This window comes from Hippocampus zosterae, chromosome 2, assembly GCF_025434085.1.
Source record: "Hippocampus zosterae strain Florida chromosome 2, ASM2543408v3, whole genome shotgun sequence".
In the NCBI taxonomy this organism is placed as follows: Eukaryota; Metazoa; Chordata; class Actinopteri; order Syngnathiformes; family Syngnathidae; genus Hippocampus; species Hippocampus zosterae.
Genome location: NC_067452.1, coordinates 4277274 through 4299434, shown reverse-complemented (window position 1 = coordinate 4299434; position 22161 = coordinate 4277274). Strand labels below are relative to the sequence as shown.

The window sequence follows — 22161 nt, the reverse complement described above, 5'->3', positions numbered from 1 at the left end:
CGCACACTCTTCAGGTAAATCCAAGTATGCTCGTTGTCTGCCTTTGATCGTATTCTCTTGTTCCCAACCGCACCTGGATCAACACCTTGTATCACTCTTGGAAGTGGGGGGGGGGGGGGGGGGACGTAATACAAAATGTTATTCACAATTATCACTAGCCTAGTCTGTGATGAAAAAGAAAGCAATTCAAACAGCTTGGTATTTTGACATTTTAATCAAAGCCATGTTTGAAGATCTTGACTAGATATATACCAAATGAAAAAAGCTGAGAGCTAAGTTTTCCCACTTCTTGTTTTACAAATCGAACATGATCACCTTCAGCATTTCACAATTATGTCCTCTTCTGAAGTAATACACTTCTACTTCATCAAGATGATACGAGTCAATTTTCTCAGCATGCTTATTTCCCTTTGCACAAGCGCTACTTTTGTGGCAAAATAAGACCGTATTATTGTCTACTTGCCAGGGATCAACTCGCACCATCTTTTTAAATCTCTATTGCCTTTTCTTCTTGCTTAGATTGGATGCGCATTTTGTTGTATTTTGGGGAGGGGGGGACACTTTTTATGTAAAAAAAAGAGCGCTCATGGGCCGCATCGTGAAGGACGTCAGTTCTCGCGATAGGTCGACGTCGAGGGGAGTGTCAAATTCCAGGGGAAAGGAAAGGAGCGCCAGAGAGAGAGAGGCACAACAGTGAGTTCGTAAACACTTTATTACCATTTAAGTACTACGTGAATGTGTCACTGGCGTTAGCCGTTAATGAATTAGCTTTTCGCACGCTCCTTTTCATGCTGTTTCATGTTGATGTTTGTAAAAAGCACGACAAGTGTTAGGGCTGCTCCAACCTTTCATTCGGATTCGCTTTGAACCCCCAAGTGTCAGTCTGCTAACAAGGCAACTGATAGTTTATTTTCCCCGACTTTTATCAGTTTGACGGCCCGTAAAGTGTGTCGCGCGCGTCGGCTCAAGTCGGCTACGTGTGCATTAGCGTTTATTTGACAGTGTTGTCATGTCGGAAACTGTCAATAATGGCGTTAGGAACGCCGCCAAGTGTGCTTTTGGCCCGTTGTTAAACGCTAGCTCAGCAGTTAGCCATTAGTTGTTTCTTTTTATTTTTTCTTTATCTTTTTTTTCGTCTCGTGGGTACAAAAAGTGATTTCGGAGTTTTTAGCCAATGAGCATCTGCTAGACGAGCCAAGTGACAGCCTCGGTGGCTTTGATTGCCTCACATGTTATTGATTGACGTCCACGCAAGCCAACCAAAGAAGCGAATTGGCTGCCGTATTACGGTAAAAGGCGGGGCAAGTTTGCCTGAAATGTATGGAGGCTAAAAACGATACAGTAGAATACGTCAAATTCTTGTCGCGGTTAAGTTATTGATGTGCACGATTCTTTCTCTTGAGCGTATTGGACGTCACGAAAGTGTTTTCTGTTCAGTCGCGGTATCGCATACTTGTGGCTCTTGCAACAGGCTCCAGTAATGATGATATGTTTAGTATTGATACCTAAGCTGCTGAACGCCTCGGGATTCAAACATGTGCTTGTCAACGCCTTCGGTAGGAATGCAGGTCACGTTTTTGGCACACTTTACGATTCCAAAGCGAGAGACACAAGCAGGCGTAATATACTCACTGGCCACAAATTGGACATGTTAAGTCAGATAAATGTGGCACCAGCACACTGTCGCCAAATTGCTTGTTTACTTTTCCACTTTTTGGCTTTGGGGCATCAGCCCTGAGCGGCTGTTTATTATTATCATCCTTGCGACTTTTTGGGGCTTCAAAATGTCCATAAACTCGTCAGTTTCTGCAAGTGTCTATTTCTTGGGAATATGTATGTTATCTAATGGGTGAAGCACTTTGCATCAAAGTTTCATGACTGAACTGGTCTTGTCAGTATTTACCATGATAAAAGGGATGCGAGGAGCCTTTCATCATCGCTTTAGTTATTTTTCATCTGATGAATGGCCTTTTTGTGGCTCCCAACATGGCCCAAAATTCACATTCAAACAAGTGTATCCTGTTATCCTGTGTTTGTTTTAGCTGGAGCATGGCACCCAAGTGTGATGATCATTTTAGGGACTTCCCACGAAAAAGGGGGTTCAAGGGCCCCTTCATTGCAGCTTGACTTATTGTATTCTTTCTTTGAAAAATAACCTCTGTTCTTCGTGCATTGTCCTGCACGGCGTGGTCGCATGGCATGAATGTAGCTTTTAGACCAGTGGTGGGTATTGGATTTCATTTGTTCCGTTGTCCAAATCACAGGTCCATTTGCTTACATAAATACATGTAGGGGGCCCAGCTTAGAAGGTCATAACCCACATTAACAGCATCTCAGGATCCCACTGTGGACCAATAGCCAACTTACGTTCTTATTCTTTTCTGTTTTTGGGGGTCTCCCCCTTACCCTCTAGCAATTCAAGCCTCCAATTCCAACGTCATGGCTGCAGCGTGAGCTATTAATACAGTTTGTTTAGTCAGTTTCCTAGCAAGCTACATCAAACACAGGGTGGCTGTTGCTGCTTTTAGCTGAGACTTGTTCCCTAACACCTGCTGAGTTGGAGAAACCCAAGTTCAACGGAGGGAGCTTGGCTGCAGCTCAATGGGAAGGATAAAAACAATCTGAACACTTTAAAGGCTTCCATGTCACCTTGGATGAAGGGAGGTGAAAATAGGCACACTTGATATCTAGTGTTGGAATGAATGGGATTAAAGCATTGCTACAGTAGACCCTACCATTTTCAACACCATCCCTTCATCCCTCTTGGAATTCACTCCCCCACACCCCACACACACTCTTTTTCATACATACGGAATAACTGGAATAATCTTTCTGATATCACTCTGTACCGTTTGTGTTTGTAGTTACTGAACAAACACCTGAAACAACGGCTAGAGCCAAAATCTACACAAACAACTACATGCAGGTCAACATCGTTCAACAAGATGGAAATAAATAATAAGACAAATGTTAAATGTTGCACAATGCTTAGTTAACCTGGACATGGTTAAAACCCTATTTTTATTCCTTCACTTTGGTTAGTATTTGATTTGTTGTTGTTTTTTTTAACTATTTCAACAATGGATCCAAACAAAAAAGGCTGAATTTAGGTAATTTTATTCTGAAAATACATCTAACCCAGGTGTCACCAACATTTTTGAGGGTGAGAGCAACTTCATGTGTACCGATTGTGTGAAGGGCTACCAAATTGATACACGTCTGAAATAACATATTTGTCCAAAATACCTTCAATAATATGAGGATGTGTTATTTTTAATACTTGATGATTTAAATTGTCAGACTTTGATCGTGTTTCGAAATGTCTCACAGTACTGCCAATGTTTGCATTTTTAAATCATAATTTCTACTAGCAAATCACAATGTCCAGGCACTGGCGGGCTACTCAAGTGGTCTTCACGGGCTACCTGGTGCCCGCGGGCACCATGTTGGTGACCACTGATCTAACCGTTAGTAAGAGGTTGATAGTGATGAAAAAGCCAAATACAGTGAAACTCCTCTACAACGAATCCTACACAGGCGAAAATACCTCCAAGTTAGGGATGTGAATCTCAGCACTGAGGACGAGTCGATACACATCTCGATGCACTACCAGCGATGCGATACTTAAACGATACATGGAATTTTCTGACGATGTGTTACGACGCGATACACATTTAGTTCAAATCAATGCGATCCGATACGATACAGTGCAATTTGTTGTGATAAAATGTCCAAAAGAGTCATCCATATATAGTTTTTCCTTGCGCGGTCACAGTGAGCTGCAAGGGGACCCCCAAAATAAGAGGCGATTTTTTTCTGATCCTGACCTGGTTTACCAAGAGTTTCTCCGGTTGTCCAACGAGGAACTGGACGGGGAGGCGGGGGGAAACTTGTCGGTGATGTAGTGCCATCGTTTTAAGTGGTCTGCATATTTGTGGTGCTGCCGTTGTATGGCTTCGTAGTGCGACATTCTTTGCAAATTACGGAGCTTTTATCAATCTTTCCGTCTTTCTTTTCGAAGCCGTAGTATTTCCAAACATAAGATCTGAATGTTGCGGAAGCATTAAATACAGTAGTTTCCTCGCTGCTGCTTGCGCGAACGTCCATAGTGTTTCGCTAGTTGTGTACTGGACTGTATGTGACGCACGGCTACCGTCCGTATTCAACGCAAAACAATGATGGTGCATTCATTGCGCCTAGGAAAACGCAGATAGGTGACGTTTAACATGAATAAAACGGCGCTTGAATCGGATTTTACCGATACCCACCAATGCATCGTGAAGAATCTCGATTTCACCTGTCAATCGCGTCGTACCCAATGAATGAGCCAATGCACTCGCATCGCGCACGTGCACATCGATGTATCGATTAGTAATTTAATTTAATTGAAAGATGTTTGTTGTTTTTTTTCTCTTTCTTCTTTCTACATACATTCTTGCTGCTGGAGGCTGTAAATTTCCCCAGTGTGGGACGAATAAAGGATATCTTATCTTAATATCGATTATTTTCCACACCCTTACTCCTAGTGTGAAAAAATCTTCATGCATTAACACCATTCCCACTTTCCTGCCCCACATACAACAACAACAAAAAAATCATGTTGCAATATACAAAATCTTTTTCTCTGCTCTTGTCTCACGACGAGATTCATTACAACGAAGTCTAATCCAACAGCGACCTCTACCGCTTTGTTCGGAAATGGCAGCAGCAACCTCCACATTGGTTTAAACATGCACAGTAGCCCAGGAAGTATTTGTTGTTAGTTTCAGACGTAGCATGAATGTTGCATTGCTAAAATGGCTACAAAACAGACCTTTGGATGTCAAGCAGTTAAGACGAGAAGAGCTCTGGCGCTGGAAGAGAGGGTAAAAGTGATTAAAATGAAAGAAGGAGGAAGCAAAATAAAAGACATTTTCCAAGAAAATGTTAATGCTGATCGTAAATTTTGAAATTTCTTTCCCTTTTTTTCTTTCTACACTGACTATATGACATATCAAATAAGCGTATGCGCATACTTAGGTACGATTGGAATAAAAATAAACCGTACACATACAGTACATTTGTGTGTGCGTGTAAACATATGTGTGTGTGTGTTTCCATCCGAGATCAAATTTGCTACAGTGAAAAACTCCCTGTTGTGAAAAAATTCTGAGTGCAAACATGATTTAGTTGTAGAGGAGTTTCAGTGTAGGCACATCGCTCATCATTTCTGTGTTGAAAGACTTCTCCTCCCTCTTGCCGCTAGGAAGCAGCGTTGTCTCCATTGAACATGATGGCAATGAGCGATCTCCCGTTTTTTTGTTAAATACAGTCATACCTCGGTTTTCGACCATAATCCGTTCCTGAAGGCTGTTCAAAAAGCGATTTGTTCGAAATCCGAAACTGTTTTATTAGCCCATGATTAGGGGCTCTTACACTATGCAGAAGTAAGAAAAAGTCTGATTTGTGTCAATCACAACAAACGCGTCTGCTCACAATGAGCGCCACACGTGGAAGCTGAGAGGCATCAAGTGGTGTATTCGTGTTTGCTCACTTTGGTCAAAAAGTGGTTTTCGGTGGTAATCCGAAGCATAAAAATCTCAAATTATCTGGTCGAAAACCGATTTGGTCGAGAACAGAGATGTTCGAAAACCGAGGTTTGACTGTAATTGGAAATCGAAGAAGAAAAACAAGCCTTTTTCTGACCTTCTATTATGTGTTTATTTAACATACATCGGGGAACAAAAGTCGAGCATAATTTGTTAGCCTTGAGCTTGTTTTGCCTTGACACGGAAGACTGTGGACAAAGAAAACGGACACCTTTGATGTTCATGGGAACTTTCTTTATTGGGGTCACAAAGTACCAACAACGGAACATAGAAGTGTTGCTGGGATGTACATTAGCATTGTTTCTAGGTGCATGTTTACATTTGCTCTGCAGATTTGCGCGAGCCACGATGTTGACGGCGGGCTTAGGGAAAAAATGTGACTTTGCATTTAATGTGAGTTCATGTAAATGGAAACCTGAAAAGATATTTGATGTTGAAAATCGTGAAATGGAAATGAAACGAATTGTGCTGCTCCTGCCAGGCACTTGTTTTTGGTAGGAAGTGCAAACAATGCATACATACCGAATGGTATGTAGCGCAGTGCGAGAGATCTCGCTCTTGTTATAAGAAATGAAAACTGCAAGGCCTCATGCAATCGATTGGTAGCCTCACGATAGCCGGTGCACAACTCAACGATTGATGTATCACGGGAGTCTTGGCAGATTTTGCATCGATTGAAGAGTATGCTACCGATAGAGGTTTATTGTTCCCAACCCAAAAATCCACATTAGTGTTGCTGACTACATCATCATGAAAGCTGTGTCAAACATTTTGGTTTTTGCATTTCGTTACAAGAGAGAGGCTGATGTATTCGGACCAGATCTCGGTATGATGCAGTCAATGTAAATACCATAAATGACGTTCCCTTTTAGATGATTTTGGAATATATGTTTGAGTACAAAGAATCACACATTCAGTGTGACCATTTCCAATTGTAATTATTGTTAATATTGGGGGGGCCCAGTAGTCCAGTGGTTAGCACGTCGGCTTCACAGTGCAGAGGCACCGGGTTCGATTCCAGCTCCGGCCTCCCTGTGTGGAGTTTGCATGTTCTCCCCGGGCTTGCGTGGGTTTTCTCCAGGTGCTCCGGTTTTCTCCCACATTCCAAAAACATGCATGGCAGGCTGGTTGAACACTCTAAATTGTCCCTTGGTGTGAGTGTGGGCGTGGATGGTTGTTCGTCTCTGTGTGCCCTGCGATTGGCTGGCAACTGATTCAGGGTGTCCCCCGCCTACTGCCCGAAGACGGCTGGGATAGGCTCCAGCACCCCCCGTGACCCTAGTGAGGATCAAGCGGTTCAGAAAATGGATGGATGGAAGGATGGATGTTAATATCATATTTTGTGTCTCAGAGTAAACAGCTGTGGAGTTGGCTCCTTTTTGATGCAAAGTACACTCAGTGATCGGTTCTCACTGGTAGGTATTGCTCACCATCACGTTCTCCAGCCAGAGGCTGAGCTGCACTGTATTTGTTTACAGAGTAAAATAGTGGCGAAAAAAGGAAGCCAGACTTGCTGTCGCTTACCTCATATCGTCCATGAGGGAGCTTGATTTGCTTCTGTAATGTTCTGGAATCATCCAAAGAAGAATCCATGTCATTTTTGACTAGCTGTCCGCGACCCATCCAAAATGGCTCCAAGGCCCACTTGGATCCCGACCCACCCGTTGAGAATCGCTGCTTCAGCACATGATAAAAAATCAGATGCAGCAGCCAAATGTTCTTTTCCATTCATGTCCTTATAGCGGTTTATTGTGGACTTCCCAGCAAATTCAAATGTGACAGTTAACGTCGGTGCTGGCCAAGTTCACGTCTCGCGTGTCCACATAGTGAGATTTAAATAAGTTGCAAGCCATTTGTGGTCCACACCCTTGCTCTAACGAGCTCGACAGAGTGCCGTGTGCACACCACTCTCTGCCCAAATAGGCACAGTCGATTGAAAGTCCTTTGTGAGGGCCCTGGCACCCTTGTGTCGGTGAAACGCGACTGAGTGTTAAACATGTATATCGTCGACGGAGACTGACGCACAACACCGCGACCTGTTTCACACCTGGCGTCATGCGAAGCTTTGACTCGACCTTGTTGGCTCAGGCGCAGCTGTACTCGCAGACGGGAAAAAGGGAGATGGACTGACCTCAGCACTGGGAAGACTTTCAGATATTTACACCTCGCCGGCCTCATATGAGCAATGAAAAGAAGGCTTGTCACCAAGGTTTCAGCAGTGGCCTTTCGTCGCATGTTCGTATTGCTGTGCTGCCTTTCGGTACGCTGTTTTGTTAGTTTGTTTTTTTACTCTCTAATATTGGAGACAGTTTGAGTCCATTTTTCATCTACTCACGCATTCATTTTTGGGGTTTGTTTTGGTGGTCAGAACTATAACTAGTTTTTAATGTTTTTTGTTGCTGAGAAAATTTCTGCCCCACGGCTAAGTCCATTTATCAGTTATGTAGCGGAATTACACAGCAGGTTGTTTTACAGTATGATCCCCTATATGCTCTACCTGCATCTCATTAAGGCCAGGGTCCATTGTGCTAGATAAAAAGTAAGCCTAGTCTGGGGCGGGCCGGTGATCGACTGGTTAGCACGTCGACCTCACAGTGCAGAGGTACCAGGTTCAAATGAATGAATGAATCGTCTAGTCTGGAGCTTTGGCGACTGGTTTGTATTGTATTGCTGGGTTTGGGCCGCAACCTCTCATCTCAGTTTGGTACATTTCAGATTTCTCTCACAGATCTAGACTATTAGCCAGTCCATACACATGTGTGGTGTTGTTTTTAACAAATGATTGACCAATCTCAAGTGTTGAAAATGGCTCTTTCAATGTGTGTGATACTGGCAATACGGTAACAATGGCTTTTCTGTCAATAGACCAATACTAATTGAAGGTAAATAAACACAAATGAATGCCATTTGATTGGATTTCATTTTGAAATCAACTCTGCTTGACTGGTTCCAAAATGTAAAACATTCATGTCAGAACAAGCTCAATGTTAATCCTCTTCCTGCCCGAGCATAAACAAAGTGAAACTGTATAAGAATTAAGCTGCTGCTGTCATCGTTCTGTTTCAAGAACAGCTGTACAAAACAAACAATTTTACCAAAGGCTTGCATATTCTTTTTCAAAAATGGTCTACTTGGTCTGGCAGCAAGACACCTCTCTGCGTGCTCCTCAATAAGAAGTGATTCTTTGGGCACATGGAGATGTATAATCCAGTTTTTGAATAAATAAAACAGTAACACCTTTTCGCTCCGTGCCTACCTTGCACAGCTGCTGCCGCTGTTGATTCAGGACAAGGTGGTTGCCTTTTTTTATTGCATGAATCTGGTCGAGATGCATTGAAAATATTTGTGTTCCCAATCACTTTCTCTGGTCATTTACAACGCTGCCCATTTTCAAAACTCACTTGTATTCTTTGGCATTCAACTCAGCATGACTTAGATTTGTTCTTGGTTTTACTGTTTGGTGCTTTCTACCGCCTTTATTACCGATTTGTCTTACTGTTTATTGTGCATGTTAAATTGCTCCATGTACAGCACTTTGTATGCAGCGATGGCTGTTTGAAAGTGCTCTATAAATACTGTTGACTTGACTTGATTCGACTCTACTCGGCAAGATGATCGCCTTCCTTTCAAAATCCGAAATATTTCTACTGAAACTAATGCATTGCTTTGTCTTAAAAATCTCCTCCGACCATGCTGCCATGATCGATATTTATCTGTTCTAATCTATGATGCAAGCTTGATGCAAATCACGTTTTGGGAATAGCCAGAGTTGAGGTTCAAGTGAAATCTGCGAATGGCTGGCGATCATTCCAGTGTACACCCTGCCTCTTGGCCAAAGTCCGCCCGGTTAGACTCTAGTACGCGAATGACCTTTTAATGAGGAGAACTGGTATGGAAATTCCGACCGTTTAGATTTTTATTTTTTTTGCTCTGAAAATGTCACAATTCAAATAATGCACGAAAATTGATATTTTCAGCCTTTCCCAAATTAAAGAAATGAAATAAAATGGAAAAAAAATCAGATATCAGATGTCTGATACCTGTCAACGGGAGGCTGTTGGCACGGTCCTCCACGACGGTAACTTCCGCCTGATCGGCTTCTTCTCGGCCTCTAGCCTGCTGAACGACGCTACAGCACCTTCGGTTGCGAGCTGCTTAGCTGTTTATTTTTCAACTTAAGTGAAAGGAAACCATATACAATTAAACGTAATTGACTGATGATGGTGGCCAGTGGCATAATGGTCTCCCCATTTACATAAATAGGTGGTAGTCAACTGGTCACAACTATGCCAGTGACCAAATTTGTCAACAGCTGTTTCAAAGTTGACATCATCGTGATGATATTTTTGCAGTTTTGGTTGTCCTCTGCATCATCTCTCTGCTGGCTATCTGCCTGTCCGTGACGCACTCTAGTGGTATTCTGGATTATCCGCGATGTCAACAGAAGTAGTGCAGCAACAATGAATCGATAATTGAATGTGTTGGCAACGAATTTCAACAACAATTCTTTGTGTCGAGCGATTATTGTCACCCGCTCCATTGATCTTTATAGTTCAGAGACCAGCGGGGTCTATGAGAGCCAGAGCATGCCCTCATGACACATTTGAGTCTCTAAACCAGTGGTTCTTAACCTGGGTTCTTGGAGTTCAGCGAATCAGTCTCGGCTCGACAGTGCCTCTGCCGTGGAGGATAAGACACACCCGACTCAGCGTTACAAAAAGTTATGACATGCCCGCTTGGCCATCACTGGCTGTTTCATTTTGTGCACAATTGAACAACTTATACTTGGACTAATTCTGTTTACTTTTTTCAGTTTTTAATAAAGGCGAGTTTTTATGTCTTGAATTTGTAGAAAAGAAAAATCATATTTTTATTTTTCACTAATGAAAGGTTCTGTGAATGTGCATATGAACTGGTCTGGTTCGGTACCTTTAACAAGGTTAAGAACCACTGCTTTAAACCAATAAAAAAAGCGGAATTTGGATAATGGAAGAACTACTGGTTTAATGATTGGATCTTGATTAACTAGGCACAAACAAGTTCGGACACAAGCAAGTGCTAATTTTTTGTATTAGAATAAACATTATTGACGCTAGCATGGTATCCAAACAAACTTTCTCCTCTCAGTATAATAAAGTTTTGCACATGAATATGTTCTTTTTTCCCGTCAAAATATTGCACCTAATTAACTGAATAAGGCTCCCCCTCCCAAAAAAAAATTGGCCGTGCCACTTCGTGAAGGGAAATGCATTCGTCACTTTGTAAATAAAGCAAATGAGGACAGTAAAATATGATGCTGACATTCATTCAGTATGATGTATTTTTTGTATCAAAATCTCTTAGCATATCCATAATATCTTGTTTGGTAAATGGGGAGTCATCTGAACTCGACCTTTTGAACTGACCCCCCGCCCCCCCCAAAAAAAAACGAGAGACAATCATGATGAGATAAGAGACAAGTCCTGAAGTTGTGTTTTGATTTTTCTGTATGTCGTTTTCATCGGTCTAATGTCTTGTATGTAAGATTAACATTGACTTCATAAAAAGCTAAGCGCGAGAATGTGATTGTTTTGTCACTCGGGATGCAGGTGAGATTACAAGCGCAAGAATGAAATTCTTCACGTGGAAGTTTAGACTGGGGAGACAAAAGACGGAGGATGACAAAAAAAATAAAATTGCCGAAATTGCACAGTGGGTCTTTTCATAGCCTCATGCCATTTGAATTGCTTCTTACTTTTTTCTTATGATCTTTTGTTACTGCAAGAGCTCTGTTATTTTTTTCGTGCGCTTTTCTGCACTGCCAATTTGAGATCATGTTATTGTAGATAAATGTTGCATTTTTTTCCAGATTCAACGATTAATCTTAAAAAATAATAATAATAATGGACTGATTAATTCTTAAAATAGGGAGTTACGACTGACCTCAGCACTGGGAAGTTTACTGTGGCTAACCTGTGTTAGCAACAGAGTGAGAAAGTTGGGGCCCATTTCAGCTGTAACATTTGATGCGATGCAGACCTACCTGTCATGGCTGAGGGAAAAAGGTTGAGAATTAAAGGAACACATGCTGTAGCGGATGCCTGATTCAATTTCTGACATGGGGACAGTTGTGTCTGGAAGCTGGGTGTTTGATGTAATGTTGTAACGGCGATGTCAGGTTTGCTTCTGCGAACATATTTTAGCATCCACTGTGGATTACGGAGTCAATAGTCAGTGAAGTGCCGTTTTAACAACCAAAGCACATCTACTGTATGGCTGTCGTGACGCAGAAACACGAAGAGCACAGATGCTTGCTGTCTCTCGATCCCACACTTGCTCCCAAACAGAGTACATTCAAGAACTCGGAAACAGGAGAACTCAAATGTTGCACACTTTGACATGTTTGCCACACCCCCTCAATGACAACACATAACCCAATACATTACGATACATAACAGCGCTAAAAATGTTGTTCCTCTTGATCTTTTAAGAATTTTTTTCAAATTTCGTTTCAGATACATACCATTTTTTTGGGGGTGGGGGGGGATTTTGTTTTTTTTTTAACAACAGAGACCTTCAGATATGTAACATCTCAACATTTCTCTCACTCTACAAAAGTTGTAACTGTCTGTTTTATAACAAATGCAAATCTGACAACAACAAAGACATCCCCCTGCACCCATAAAGGTTGACACGGAACAAAATGTCACCTCCGTGAAGGTGCTGATGCCTCTGCAAAGCTCGATGTCAACTCTTGGCCATTTTTTTGTAAAATGTTGGGATTCAGATCCTCTTCACAATTGTGAAAAGTGTTATTCGCAGATTCGATCTCTTTTGGAATATGTCTGTGCTTAAATTTGACCCAGCAGTTATTTTCTCCATATCATACACCTTCGTTGTCCTTTTGCTCCATTGAACAATGGTTGGGGGTCATGGCTCAAAGCAGCATTTAGTAATCATTTTCTTGGCTACCAACAAAAGAATTTTTCAAAGATACATCTTGATTTTTATCTTTGACGTACTTCTCTCTGGTCATTGGAGTAATCACATCAGGTTCCATTCAATTTGGGTATTTAGCAGAGAGCAAAGCTCACCCCAAATTCCTTCCCAAAATATTTTAAGTGTTGGACAGTCCCCCCAAAAATGTACATATGATCCCCAGTTTGTCCACATTGTCTAAAAGAACACTCGAAATTGCCCCTAGGTGTGAGTTTGAATGCGAATGGTTGTGCGCCTATGTGTGCTCTGCGATTGATTAGCGACTGGTTCAGGGTCCCCGAGGATGGCCGGGATAGGCTCCAGTATGCCCGCGACCCTCGTCGGGATTAGAAAATAGATGGATGGATGGATAGAAGATGATCAGAATGGGGTTCATTTTTTGTATGTCTGAAAGAAAAAAACAAATGACTTGGGCAATTATTTTAAGAAGGTAACGACAGGATATGATTAGTTGACTAATCACGACTACTACCAGTGACTAGTCCGTCGGCTAGCAAAATAGTCATTCGTTGCAGCCCCGGAGTCAGCCCAGGCCTACTACTACGACAATTAACGTAGTGTTGCACCAGGTACTGGCACCAGTACCAGTCTTGAACCGCAATGGTGTTTCAAAAAGGTTTATTTTAATGCTTACACTGAAAAAAATAAATTAAAAATACCTGACATCTATCTACATTTAAAGAGGTAAAGTACGCTAAAATGCTGGTCAGCCGACGTTCTCGCCTGTGTGCCCCCTGTATCCACCCCATCGGTGCACTTGAAGGTAATGCCTTTAAGTGTGTGCTGTAGGAGTCAGATAGTGACCGCTAACTGCTACTCTTGAGCAATGCGGACTCCCCACTACTCAAAGAGGCTAGATGAGAGACAAAGTGTCATACGGAATGTTTTGCCTATTTGGCCGACAACCAGGGCAATGCCGAAAGCCACGGCAAAGTTGTCTGCAAGGCTCCTCTGGCTGGCAGCGAATGGATAGATATCACACCTCGCTGAAAGGCATTCCGCTTTAGATCACTAATTTAAAGCGTGACGGGCCATGACAAATTTCAAACTATTTCTTTCGAATTTAAGTCAAAATGTGATCAACATTATTTTTCCCCAATTGTGGTACTTGACGATCCATCTCAAGAATTCTAGCGGACTCTGTAACAACACACACACACACACACACACACACACACACACACACACACACACACACACACACACACACACACACACACACACACACACACACACACACACATCGTCCAGCGAGGTCACATTCCACCATGAGTAAACTTACCAAAGTGGTTTGAATGGTGCAACTGTATCGTTTACATTGGGATAAAAGAAATCAAATGCAGTCAATTACAAGCAGGGTTGGCGATCGCCAATGTGGCTCCCTCGGCGGGAGTTTGGATGGCACCCCCCTCCCATTCACGATTTACATACAAGCTTAAAAAAAGAAACCGAATAGCATCGTTTGTAACAATGCCTTTAAATGAGAACGTCGCACAATGTAACACTTGATGACTGTATCGTCACTGTCCAAATAAACTGTGCGAGTGACGACATGCAATCGGATCAACCTATGATCTGCACAGTTTGTTCGTTTAGACATGTTCACCAAACTCATAGAGAGAGACAACAGTTTATCAGTCAGCGCAGGGAGAATGTGGTGTTATGATTTGTAGTCATATTAGGTGAGCGTTGCTGTAAATTCCGTGTGAGTTGTTCCATGTTCAGGATTGTTTGTCCAGTGACCAGAAATACGTGCAGCGTGGCCACTTGAAAAAGATGAACTCATCCACAGAAGATTTCACCTCGAGTTTATTCGATGATCAAGAAACCTTTTTCTTTTTTTCCTCTTTTATTTTAGTCTTCAGTAGCTTGACAGTCCTTCAAAAAGTTTCATACCTTACCAGAGATGCAACGATTAATCAATGGACAACTAAATGTCTATCAAATATATTTTTCTCGATAATCAATGATAAAGGGACCTTCTTTTTTTGTTTTGATTAAACCAGTACTTTTGTGCGTTTTCTGCATTGTCACTAATAGTGGAAATAGTGTCAAGTTTTGGAATGAAGGGATTAAAAATTTGGCCTTTTTTTTTTGTTTAGCTGATGCATTGATGAAACAACAAAAATGGCAGATTGGTGGATATTATTAGACTAATTGTTAGTTGCAGCCCTATTCCATTAGGGACTGGCCAAATGCTGCATTACATGCATTGGCATTTGCTTTTTAATTAGATGTAGGACTTTAAGAAATATCAGTACAAAAGCCCTCAAGGTGTTCAAGTAAATACGCGTTAGTAAGAGAAACAGCAACAGACGCACATGTTACATTTCAATAAATGCCTTTGATTTACTCATGTTTCACTTTTCTCAACAGCAAATGAGGCCGTGACCGTCGTTTTCACTTTTCATTTCACCTGCCACTCTGCTATGTATTCTGTGTTCACCACGCAGTGCATCAGATTACACAAAGGCTGAGGCTGGCATGCACAGACACAAGTCAGTGTGAAGGGGGCACGCAAACAACGCAAACATCATGTGAACTGGGGAATAGGGCTGATGCCTTGCTCAAGGACACCTCGACAGTAGCCAGGAAGCTGACTAGCATCTCGCAGAGAACCAGTTTCTATTTTTGCATTTGGTCTGTGGCGGGACATGAGCCTCTTGCTTCTAAAGCCCAAAACCTCACAGATGAACTGCTGCCGGCCATCCAGCCTTTGTGCATTTCAGTTCGTCTGCCAATCCTGTCAGACAGTGAGTAGTCAGACAAGCTCGAGTTGGGGGCACGGGTGGGTGGTGCGGGGGCGAGGGAGAAGGCAGGGTTACAAAGCAAATGGGACAGAAGATGAGAAAGTGTGAGATGTTCCTAGCCAGCTCGTCATTGGCTGAGCAGAAGCCCTCTCGTGTGGAGGAAATCTCACCAAGGGGGAAAGTTGCGTTTGCTGTCTCGGTGTGTGTTTTCCTCCTTGGCAGGGGTTGTTTTTAAATAGCCTCCTGCTCGGACTGAAGGCGCATCAAGCAAGGAACCACCGAGTCATGTTTTCCTCCTCTCCTCTCCCGCAGTTGCATTGCAAGCTCTTTGCGAAAATGGGCGACGACCGACCGTTTGTGTGCCACGCTCCCGGCTGTGGACAGGTGAGTCTGCGCTTGATACATTTGTGTGCACACAAAGACGCTGGTTGCTGTCTCCTCCTGCGGTGGGTGAGTCACTGCGGAAGCTCCTGTGAGTCATCAGAGCTGGTAGATAGCAACCTGTCGCTGCTGTCCACGGGAGCCTGCAGACACAGGTTGCAGCTGTGGCTGCCAGTGACTCACACGCCGATTTCCCTCGCAACTCCAAATGTCTGCTAGAATTTCAAGGGATTCCAAAGGACCCGTATTATCGCTGGGCCGCTTTTCATTTCGAGTGTTGCGTGCTTCGCTCTCCCCTGAGCTGCAGGGTGAACATTTGTGATTCACAAAACGATCACAGGCAAGAGAATAGGTCCAAAACATGTTATTGTCAACTCAATAATAAATGCTGCTTTTTGTTGTAGTTGTTTGCACTCCGGACAGCACAGTGAACACCTAAGGACAGCTTTCCCTTTGACACGCTCCTGTGATACAAACGTCGTTATTCATTTAGCTTGCTTGATGCCAGCATTTGGTGAGCAGCTGCGGAACTCAGATGAGCGACTTTCCTCGGTTGTCAGCTATTGGATAAACAGATATAGCTATCTGTAAATGTTTGATTTTAACATTTGATTTGCTGACATTGTTTTTGTCAGCATGGTTTTGTTTTTTGTTAATGTGGTAATTCATTTTTTAGTCGGTCACCGTTGTGTAGAACAACCCTGTTAAATGCATCCAGTTGCATACATGGTTTACAACTAAGGGAGTTCCCCGTCTTTTACATGCTGTAACACTGTAACCCAAATCTGGCAAGTAAAAGATGAATGGACCATGGCAATAATGGGTCCGCAAAAAAATATCAAGTAGCCTGAAGACAATTGGTCAACGCAAATATAGGCACTGCAAGCGAGTATGCGATTACTGCACATCATTTTGTATGAACATTGAATGAAGGTTAATGTAACTATCAACAATACTGCTTTGGCCTAGCATCTAACAAAAAAAAAACACATTCCACTGTACACAAAAGCAGGTCATTGTTTTTCTTATTTTAAATAGGTAGAACAAATAATTATCAAGATTGACTTACGTGGAAACATTTTTAGCCATATTTGCCCAATCCTACTAAGCTAAGCACATTATGGATTTTAAAAAAATAATAATGAATGTAAACCATTATTTAAAAAACAAAGCGCTAATTTAATGTTGATATTTTGACGTCATAATTGCATTGACTGACCCCCAGATAAACTCGTTCAATGCTAGCCATTCTTCGGAAATTGGGAGCCTTTTTTGACAAATTTGTAAAGGCCTACAGAAAATGAAGTTGTGTAGCTGTACAAGCATGGACTATAGCAAAAGACATTTTTCATTCATTAGTAAACAGCAGTTGAAAATTAGCATTGAAAATGCTCATTTTCCAAGAAAAAATGAGCTTTTTGTGAAAGGACGCTTTTCAAGCAGAACTTTCACTTTGCCGCTATTTACTTATTGCATTTGTCATACCTCAAATATCTGAGCAATGCTTTCCTACTGAATAACAACTTAAACAACACAAAAAAGTGTGCTTTGATTGCAAAAAAAAAACATTTTATTGCCAGGAAAAACACCGCACTGTTGCATGAACTTTGCATGAACTTTTCAACGTTGAACTGTGAACATGCACGCATGTCCCTGCATGTGTGTTCACATTAACCCTTGTAAAAGTCCTATTTTTTGTGTGTGGTAAATGTGAAGACCTGTTCTCACCACCACACTGCTTCCTAATGCGATGTAGGATTGCCATCTATATATATATTGCGCGTCGTCCCGCACGCGGTCTGTCCTTCCGTCTGTCCCTTTTCAAACCGTACCTACTTCACCGCGCCGCCACTGCGCCGCTCAGGCAGTGGCTCACTACGATCGCGCAGGCATCTTAGCGAAAAAATGTTGTCTACCCACAAGCATTGCAATGAAATTGTTAGTTATTTAGTAGAGCTAAACATCTCTTTATTTTCGCGATAAGCAATGAAGATGAACAAAAAGTTGAACCAAGCAACAACACTTTTGTGGGCCGAAGGCCCACCTTACCAGCCTTCCGCAGGAACTAGCTGATGAGCCGCCCGGAGGGCGGCGAACCACCACCTTACCAGCCTTCCGCAGGAACTAGCTGATGAGCCGCCCGGAGGGCGGCGAACCAGCTAGTTCTCTATACCAGGGGTGGGCAAACTTTTTGGCTCGGGGCCACATTGATTTCTAAATTTGACAGGTGGGCCGAGTCAGCACAAGATGTACAGTACATATAAAAACGGTATATGTTGAAAGTCCATACTAAACATCAACAGAACAAAAGTAGGAAAGTATTACCATTCTTTTTTTAATGAGGACAGTGAAACAACTATGGTATATGTCCCGTATGAACATCCAAGTATGTTAACAACATACAGTACATGTGTGACAACACAAGCAACAAAGTGCAACAATATATTGCCCCAAAACTGCAGCATACAGTTCAGGTATATGACAAAATATGGCAAAGTTAGGACTATTTGCTACAAAATGAGACGAGTAAAAGACCTGGTGGCTTGCTTTCCGCTCACTCACTGTCTCGAACTTGACCTCCCCTCGATCACCACACAAGACAGCGTTGCTCAGCTGATGTCGTGGAACAAACTTTTGAAGCCGACAATGGGACGCGTCAAAGTCTTCGATGCCCATACCGCTATGGAAATCGCTTGCTCTCTTATTAGCGGTCCAGTTTGCAGATTTTTTTTTGCACGATAACAGTCAAACCATTCCAGGAAATGTTTATTTCGTCAACTGTATGTCGAGCCACAAGCAATTCACGCTTGGCATGGAAATAGGCAGAATTGGACTGAGCAAGAATTGCTTCCTCGTTTTTCAAAGTCTCGTTGATTTGAGTCTTTCAGACTCCCAAGCGTCTCTTGAATGTTTTGTACTTTGTAACCCACTTCGTTTAATCAGATACACTTCACTTTCTCTTCCGCGGCCATTACTGTTCCTCTTCGTTTGGATGCCATGATCTACAGGACGTAAAAATTTTCGCAATTCCAGTAAAACTCACTGCAATCACTTGCATGTCGTCGTTTTGGAATCAATGATTGAAAATAGCAGCGCGGACACACTTATTCCGTCGTATTGAGCGGAGTTACTTGATTTAGCGCTACTACTGCGGGCTTCCATATCGTATCCCCCTCCCTCCCTGTGCTCTGCAACTTCAAGTAACTGCGCCACCTGGCGTTGAAATGCCTGTCATTACAAGTCCAAATGAAATGAATGCAATCGTTTACATCGAACCTTAATTGTGTACCAACCTTCAGCGGGCCGGATTAAAAAGACAGACGTAGTTTGCCCACCTCTGCTCTCATATATATATATATATATATATATATATATATATATATATATATATATATATATGTGTGTGTGTGTGTGTGTGGACCAAGATCTCAAAGCCACTCCTGCCATGTAGTGGTGATTTATCAGTCTGAAATCATTCCTAAAGCCTTGATACATTCTCAGGAGCTATGCAAAGCCCTTTGTTACATTTTAATAAACGTAATTTTACCTTTTGACACAAAATGATAGGGTTTTTGCAAACGTATTTTGCAATCATAGCCTCATGCCCATTCATCCCTGCCCGCTGAACACTTTATTGCTGAGTGTACTGTTATCGCTACGTGTTAGATACTTTGGGTATGTTAACGCAGGTCAACAGCAAGCCAAACTCATTTATTCATGAGCTAGGAAACTGAGCGTCTTGCTCCTTTATTACGGTCTTCTTGACGGCGTACAGTGAACAACTGTGACATCGACTTGTAGAGTGAAACTGAAATGAACAGATTTAAAACATGCATTAATATTGTGTACACAAATACAACACAAATCGTCATGTGTTTAACAAAGACATAAATACAGCTCAAAATGTGACAAACAACGATAAACAATGCATTTTCACAGCACCTTCGCATGCTAATTAGCTTGTTAGCACCGATTTAGCATCGTCGCTACGTCGTTAGCAACACTCTAGCGAATTTCCAATAACAATCTCTGAAACACATGTCTAAATAATAGTAAACACGAGCAGACTTACAGCCATTGCTTTCGAAGGTGAAACGAAAGGAATATACAACTCAGGAGGGCCAGTTGCAACGATCACGGTCAGGCTTTCGGTAATGACTCGTCTGTTGAAACAAGACGTCTGCTACCCACAATGCACCGCGATAACAAAATGAATATTCTAAACGGAATTACTATTAATGAAATGACCCAAACTTTTACTGTGGGCAGAACACTGAGCATGCTATTCTTTTTGTCAAGTACAAAATGGCCTGGAAAATATGTGAAATTCAAGTGTCTTGCGTTTTCATTCTGCTACATGTGTTGTGTCCGAAAAACGTGAGGACACGACTTGCTTTTTCAACGGTCTTTTATTCCACTGATGTCATAGGTCTCAGTTGTCACCCAACCCACCAATGCTTTGCGACACTGCCGTAACATCGTGTAGCAGTATGGTAAACGGCCATATGCTACATTTACCCCCTCCCTTGATGGAATCTGGAAAACTTCTCAAATCACAAACAACTAGACAAGGGACAGAACAAAGCCCTTCCTGAGCCGAGCAAAGCGGGTAGACTGCCGGTTTACCCGCTTAGCCTTGTGGGTATTCTGCCACGCAACAGGCTAAGCACTAGCTAGAACTCAGTCACGTAGTCGTCTAAATAACGAGGTCGGAGGCGGACCCGAGCTGGACGAGGCCCCGGTCCCTCGGGCACAGCTGGTTCACCATGTTCTTGAAGGCTCCTCACCTGTGTCCCAGGACAAGCAGTAGGAAAATCGTAGTCCCTGTCGGAGAGGTCCAGATCTGCTACAGGTCTTTCATTCAAAGGAGTAGGTGATGCCACTCTCCTGAGGCGGCTGGCATGCCAACGTGACCCGTCGGCCAGACGGAAGGTGGCTGGTCCAAGTTGAGCAGTAATCTGGACAGGCGCTGTCCAGAATGAGTCCAGTTTGTGTGAACGGCCGGGCCGGCGAATGCGGACCCAATCTGACACCGTAAGTGTGGGTTGCTTCGCCCGGTGCTTCTCATCAAATCGCCGCCTCATCCGCTGCTGCTCATTGGCCACCCTGCTGGCTGGAGAGAATGCAGATGCTGGAGTGGCTCTTGTTGGAGGACGGAGGCGATCAAGGGGCAGCTGCAATTCGCGTCCCAGCATAAGGGAAGCTGGGGAGGTGCCAGTCGTGGCATGAGGTGTTGCTCTGTAATGCAACAGAGTGCCCTGTAGTGCGGAAGAGAAAGGAAGGCCATCCGCCAGGTGTGCTCTTAGTCCATTCTTGAGGGTTTGGTTGAATCTCTCTACGCCCCCGTTGGCCTGGGGGTGATACAAGGCGGTCCTGATATGCTTTATCCCCCTCGCTCTCGTGAAAGCTGCGAAGTCGGCCGAGATGAACTGAGGCCCATTATCCGTCGTGATAATGTCAGGCACGCCCCATCGTGCAAAAAGAGAGGATAGGAAGCCCGTGACGACCTCGGTTGTGATAGACCCAGCAGCCAGAACCTCGGGCCATTTCGAGTGGAGGTCGTATGCCACCAGGAGGAAACGCTGGTGATGAGGCATGGCATGGAGTTCACCGCAAATGTCGACCTGGATATGAGTCCATGGGCCGGCCGGCCACGCCACGGGTTGCAGAGGGGGGGGGGGGGTGTGGCCAGTCTTGCCACTTGTGAGGCACGCTGAACAGTCCTTGACCATGGTCTCCACATTGTTGTCAATACCTGGCCACCAGACCAGGCCCCTACAGCGTTGCTTGACCCTCACGATACCCAGATGACCCTCGTGAACCATGGTCAGGATGCGAGGCCACAAGGTGACAGGAACTATAGTGCAGAGCCCCCTAGCCACACAGACATCGTTCCAACAAGAAAGCTCACCCTTCACCCGGTGAAAAGGTGCAAGTTCCTCTGAGATCTTTGCGGATGAAGGTCCGGAGCTTGGTTAGTGTTGGGTCTACGGCGGACGCTGCCTGAAGGTCTTGCAGTGAGACGGCGGCTTGGAGGGGGTGTGTGGAGATGGAGGATCAAACCTTGTTCCAAGGTGTCATGGTCTGTGTCCGGTGCGGGACTGGGCGTGGCCCGGGAAAGCAAATCCGCCACCACGTTGTCCCTCCCTGGTGTGAACTGGGTGGTGAAATTGTAAGCTTGTAACCTCTCCGTCCACCTATACAACCGCAGCGGCTTGTGCCCTGACCCGGTTGTAGCTAATAAGGCTGTGAGAGCCTTATGGTCGGTGCGGAGTGTAAAGTGTCGGCCATACAGGTACATGTACCACCTCTCACATGCCCAAACACAAGCCAGAGCCTCCCTCTCTCCAACAGAATACTTCTGCTCAGCAGAAGTGAGTGACCTTGACGCAAAGGCTACCGGGCGCTCCGTCCCGTGATGGAGCTGAGACAGCACAGCCCCAACCGCAGTGTTGGATGCGTCA

General features: G+C 43.5%; 1 protein-coding gene across 10 annotated transcripts in view; it reads left to right on the top strand.

The window, feature by feature from the left end:
* Positions 1-607: 607 nt before the first annotated feature.
* atf7a (activating transcription factor 7a) overlaps positions 608-22161 on the top strand; it is a 64683-nt gene continuing 43129 nt past the window's right edge. For 2 of the 10 annotated variants that reach the window (XM_052058776.1, XM_052058766.1), the window contains exons 1-2: positions 15404-15515; positions 15629-15700. In XM_052058776.1, the coding sequence (XP_051914736.1) occupies positions 15411-15515; positions 15629-15700 (177 nt within the window). In that variant the 5' untranslated portion in view covers positions 15404-15410. Of the gene's footprint in view, positions 694-15401; positions 15516-15628; positions 15701-22161 lie in introns of those variants that run through there. The other 8 variants (XM_052058773.1, XM_052058774.1, XM_052058769.1 and 5 more) reach the window with 8 other exon arrangements.